Source organism: the organism of the source record quoted next, unplaced genomic scaffold, assembly GCF_019419815.1.
Source record: "Pyrus x bretschneideri cultivar Hongxiangsu unplaced genomic scaffold, Pyrus_bretschneideri_v1 Contig42, whole genome shotgun sequence".
NCBI lineage: Eukaryota > Viridiplantae > Streptophyta > Magnoliopsida > Rosales > Rosaceae > Pyrus > Pyrus x bretschneideri.
The window spans coordinates 1984733-1990720 of NW_025999746.1; the positions used below are offsets into that span (position 1 = coordinate 1984733).

A 5988-nucleotide genomic window follows, 5' to 3' on the forward strand; every position below is an offset into this window, starting at 1 on the left:
GTCAAATTTATCTACCAAATTTATTTACCAAAATATTATGTTTGTATACGTATTAGAGCCATCTTTGGACAATGTAAAGTTCTACTAATTGCAAGCGTATTTTATTTCTTGTCAACTATAATGACTGTGAATATGATTCATTAGAAATAATAGAGACCAGATTCTTAAGCAAATTGAGAGACAATATGAGTGGAAATTTCCTGGCAAAATCATGGCCAACAACAAAAATTAAGTGATATGCTCCGTCCATTAAGGTATTACAGAAGATTAGGGAAGATGGCAAGAATTTGTGCCAAAGTTATGCACACGAAAAGCTAATAGGATTTAGCATTTCATACTTTAATTATTCAAGTTGGAAGTTAATCATTCGTGCCTAAGCACATGCTCATTTTTGGTACAATTCAGTTTTGATTGCAAGCTCCATGCGCATTTGTTGTTAGATCGATGGGTTCACCCTTACCCTTATATGACAGGGTATAGATTAATCATAATCCTGTAGTCGTTAAATCATATTAGGGTCTAAATTAACCATAATCCCCTGAGTGGTGTCCGATGAGATGGAATTTCGCAGCGAAGATGGACCCCTGAATCAAAAGGTCTTGGAGTACAGGATAGTTTGCAGAGAGTACTAAGATGGTAGAACAATGCAAGGACTCAAGAATTCAAGAAAGGGGCAAAACATACATGTGAATTTTATTCATCAAATGCATATTTTTCTTTTCAGTAACCAGCTTCAAGCTCACAATGCAGCAAATCAATAAAACATCATCAAAGACGAAGAAAAATAATGAGAAATTTGAAAACTCGAGAAACAGAAAACATCGCCAAATTACAACTTCAAACCTATACATGCTTTTCTATGTTACAGAATGTGCAAGTGCAGGAGAGCAGAAAGAAATGGAGTGAAAGTGGAGAATTTTTCCTTTTTTTTCCTCTCTTTTTTTTTTTTTTTTTTTTTTTTTTTTTTTTTTTTTTTTTTTTTTTTTTTTTTGTTGGTGGATAAATCTTCCCTTGTTTTTTCCTTCAAAGTTTGAAACTTAACGCACCCCACCTCTTTGTCCCCTCTTTCCTTGTCTTCTTCGAGGTCGAGTTTGAGTCAATGAGGTTTTCCAGTGACTTTGCCTTTCTGTCTCGGGTCCTACCGGCTTCTTTCAGAAGCTCGGATAGCCTTCTCTTCTCATCTGCAAAATCCGGGTTTGCAATTCCAAGCTTTTCTTCTCGCAATTTAAGAACGTACTCCAGAATTTCAATTGCATCTTCAACTCTGAAATAGAATCCAGAATAGAATTCGTTAAAAACTTCGTATTTGAGTCATAATAATCAAGTTCAACTCTGAAACAGAATCCAGACAGTGTACCAGAACCGGCTACAATTATCGGTACAGCATTCTCCGTAAACACTAAACACACAGTGAATTTTGATTAATACATAAAAGCAAAACAGGAACAAAAAATCTGTTGCCAGACTCCTTGTAGGACATGTGGGGGACCTCACAACTAGTTGCAATTTTAGTGGACATTCAAGTTTGCTGGCTACAAGGGTCGTAAACTTTTCTGATTATTAAGGAGATGGGCCGCAAAGGGCTAAGCCATATAGAAAACAATGGTTTTTGCACAGATAGTTGAAGCAAATGAGAAAGATGGTACTATATTGAGGAAAAAATGTATCAGAGGACTCAACATATTACCTCCCCATAGCATCATAGGTTGCTGCAAGATTGCTATATACTCCAAGACTATCCTGATGACAAGGACCACATTCTTGTTCTAATATCCGTCTCGCTTCTTCAAACAACTCAGCAGCCTCATCTATCTTGAACAATTGAACACAAGCCAAACCCATCTGGTTCAATACAACCCCAAAGAAGGGCGACTTCTCTCCACTAGCTCTAAGTTTTGTTACAGCGCTTTCAAAAGAGTTCCTTGCTTCTTCATATCTCCCGAGCATGCAAAACATCACTCCCATCCGTGCTTCTATTCCAGCAATTGTGCTTTGCTGTCCTGGTTTACCCTCTAACAACTTCATCGACTTCTGCAATAACTTAAGTGCCTCCTCAGGCTCATCCATTGACTCGTAAATGGCTGAAATTTCAGTCAATCCACCAGAAATCTCTTCTGCCGTTGTTCCAGGCACAGGTTTCACATAAATCCTCAGGGCATTCTCACAGTATGATTTGGACTCTCGGAGCTTTCCAGTCCTATGATATAGGTCAGCAAGGCGTACAAAGACAGAGGCAACAGAAGGGTGGTTATCACCCCTTGATGACTTTAAAACGGTGAGTGCCTTCTGATAGGAGAAGACAGCCTCATCGAAGCGACAAAGAGACATATAAATGTTACCTATGCTGACATCAATAGCAGCAACCTCATTTTCTAGCCCATTTGCAATCATTGCCATGCTGGCGAGGACAAGTTGCTCAAGTGCTGATTCATAATCTCCCTTCGACTCGCATATGAGAGCCATCAGCCGGCGGTCAGCTGACTCTTCAAGAGATGCTGGTTCACTATGAGCATGGTGAATTTCAAGAGTTTTCTTGCACAATTCTTCTGCTCTTTCAAACTGCATTGCTTGGACATGCGCCTCAGCTAAATATCTGCATATCCAACACCAGTTCACTTAAATAAGGATACTCCAACTTTCTTTCAAACCATAACTAGAACAACCAATCCTGTGGCAGTTAACGGTTAATCTACGTACTAATGTATCCCAGATGCTTCAACCTAAGCCTTTCGGGAAAAGAAAGACAGTTCTGTCGCGCCAAGTTCAGCTCATTTTTACATCAACATCCCACATTACATGCAAATTTATGCAAGGTTCATCAATGTGGACATTGAGTTTCACAAACATTGACACCAATGTCACTTAGGCAACGAACTTGACAATATCCGAACCTCAAGTTACAATCAACCGATCAGTTAAAATGCTCGAATTTTCCCTTTTCGAGTAAGTTTACAATCCTCATTTTCTTTCCGTTTGGTTTGGTCAATTTGATTGTGTTTTACAACTAAAGGGCCAAACTTTCAGCCGGCTTAATAAACTACTCACATTAAACATTACCAAATTCTCCAAATTTAGCTATGCAATTATAGAATCTCAAACAACCATTAAATCTGATCCCAATAAACCATGCACGCAAAACCACAATATCTGAAAAAATGAAATAAAAAAAAGCAGAGTAATCAGACCTGCAAGTCTCGCCAACTCTGAGATCAGTGTCGCCCAAGGCCTCGATCTGGATCTTCAATCCCTCCTCATAGCATTCAATGGACCGGTCCACCTGACCTAGCATTGAATACGTGTCCCCGAGCTGCATGTGCCCAGAGAACGCAGCGAGCGCGTGATCCGCACCTCTTCCGACCTCTGGCACCAGAATCGCCCGGTCCAGAACCGGAACCGCCTCCTCGAACCGGCCCAAGCTACAGTAAATCGCCGCCAGCACGTGCAAGCTCATGGCCAGGTCCAGGCTCGGCTCGCTGTCCACCGCGCACCGCTCGAACGATTTGGACGCCCTTACTGCGTACTCCAACGCCTTGTTCGGACCCTCGCCGGAGGCGATTGTGTCCCGGGCCAGCTTGAGCAGAAACGGGCCGAGATCCGGGTTGTCTAGGGAGGCATCGGCGAGAATAGTATCCGGGGAAGCGGGTTGGGGCTTTTTGGATCGGGCGGGCGAGGGTTTGGGTCGGGACGGGGACGGGGACGGCGGTTTTCTGGTGTGGGGGGAAGGGGTTCTGGAAACCGGGGCGGGTTCGGATTCTTGGGGCTGGGGCTCCGGGACGGCGATTCGGGGCGAGGCGGAGTCGGGCGGGGTTTTGACGGAGACTAAACCCGGCATCCTCGCTGAAGAAGAAGAAGCGATTGTGAAAAATGCCGAGAGAATTTCGGATTAGTTGGTTAATGAAAACAGGGGAGTGTGTTTAATTACGTGATTACGTGGGAGGTTATTAAGTTAATCATGGATTAGAACTCGCCACCATGCCCAACAAACTCAGAGACTGATGACTAATTAATTAATCTGGGACTGATGTGATTAGTGGTTTTAGAGAGAGAGAGAGAGAGAGAGAGAGAGAGGGAGGATTGGATGTTTGCCAGGGATGCAGATGAGATGTCTCTCTACTCTCTGCTGGCTAAAGTGCGAAGGTGGTAGTTGGTTTTCAGTTTTCGATTTAGAGCGGGGTGAAGTGGTAATTTGGAATTTGACTTTGACCTGCCGTGGCCATTTTTTATTCCAATAGACCTTTCTATGCATCTGAATACCGGGTAGTAACCTGTGGCGGACTCAGTATGGAATTATTGGTTGTTCTTGCATCCAATAATTTTAAAATTTTCATATATATTTGTTTGTATATTGTATTTGATTTTTATAAAAAGCTAAGACAAACTAAATTACAATTTTCTCTTCCTACTTTTTCTATTTTCTTCTATCATATTTGTCTTACTTTTCTCTTTTCTTGTATGAAATAATTTAGTTGAAATGTTTTGGCAATCTTCAAAATTACTCCACAATATCATGGTCCACCCTCGATAAGCATCTACAAGTAATAGTAGTTGTGATATATGTTGGCATAAACTTTTGACATATGTTGAAAGGAATTGGCAGTTGCCTACTAGGTGCTCAATGAAATGGCACAATGAAACTTTTTGGTCGATATTATGATCTCATTATTTGAAAATCCTGACTACACCACTAGTAGTAGCCATATGGTTTTATACAAGTGTAGAAGAGTTTTTCTCAAATGTCTTGTCACTTGTATAATGATATATGACATATTCCGGGTATAACGAAAAATCTCTCGTTATTAGAGGCAAGTTAGTCCAATGATTGTACGGTTGTAGGTGACATGTGTCCTCACTTTATTGGTGTAAGGTGTAAACTATAAGGAGGCAAATTCTCTGCCCTTCCATTTTTCGTGCCCTCCTATTTTGTGTGGTCACGATTAAACCACGTCGATATTTTATATTGTTTTTTTTTTATAAAGATAATAAGAAAAAAATGAATAGTAATATAAAATGTTGATGTGGTTTAACCGTGATCACACAAACAGGAGGGTACGAGAGGGCACGGAAAGTGGGAAGGCAGAGAATCTGCCTCCAAACTATAAACCCATTTTCTTTTGTTTGTCAATAAATCTAAATCCTATGAAACTTATGGCTCCGCATGATTCTGTTCGGTTTGGTTCAATAGGGATGAAATCAAAATCGAAAAAAGTTTGATATGATTCAGTTTGCTTTTAAAGTGTGTACCGAGCTGATATCAGACTGTATGATTTCGGTTCGATTCGACATGAAATAGGGTTGATTTGATTTTGTGCTTCAATTATAGGCCCATTTTTTCTTTCTTTTTTATTAAAAAGGTTTACTTTTTCAATTTCTTGTATGTAGCCTATCTGAATTGGATGGAGCTGGCTTTTTTTCTTCTTGTATTTTTTCCACATGCAATTATGTTACCAACTTACTTCTTACCATAAAGAAATTTGTTTTGAGATTTCCTCAATAACCCTTCAAAATCCCAAGCCCAAGTATTCAACATCAAACTTTTAATTAAACAAAGTGCCTTATAAATTCAAAACCAAGTATAGCCAAACGAAATGCCTTATGGCATTAGTACACAAAATCCGAAAACAAACTCTACAAAATACAAATACATATACCATTTAATTATATTAGTCATTATAAACTTCACCAAAACAACCAAAACCACATAAAATGATAAAATTCAAACAATAATTACAACTAAGAAGCAAAATTAGAAACCTACCCAGATTCAATACTTTCGTAGAACTCTAGGTGGTCCATTGAAAGTGCATCAGTCCAAAGTAAATATATTATCACCCCTCAACCAATTTTGCATGCAAATTAATGTCTCCACCAATTTAGGAGTTAAAGAACTTCTAAAATCAAAAATTTCTCTCCTCCGGTGCTAAAAGCACTCTTCAATGCTACAGTACGGACTTGAATAGCAAATATGCCTTGCATTTCCTACTAATATAG

At 39.7% G+C, this 5988-nt stretch overlaps 1 protein-coding gene across 1 annotated transcript; it reads right to left on the minus strand.

Moving 5' to 3' along the window:
• Positions 1-661: 661 nt before the first annotated feature.
• Positions 662-4041, minus strand: LOC103935930 (protein KINESIN LIGHT CHAIN-RELATED 1-like). Its single transcript, XM_009345761.3, has 3 exons — positions 3186-4041; positions 1688-2593; positions 662-1264 (listed from the first exon to the last, which is right to left on the minus strand). Exons 1-3 carry the CDS (start codon positions 3830-3832, stop codon positions 1024-1026), a joined length of 1794 nt encoding a protein of 597 aa, XP_009344036.2. The 5' UTR covers positions 3833-4041; the 3' UTR covers positions 662-1023.
• Between the last annotated feature and the right edge of the window lie 1947 nt (positions 4042-5988).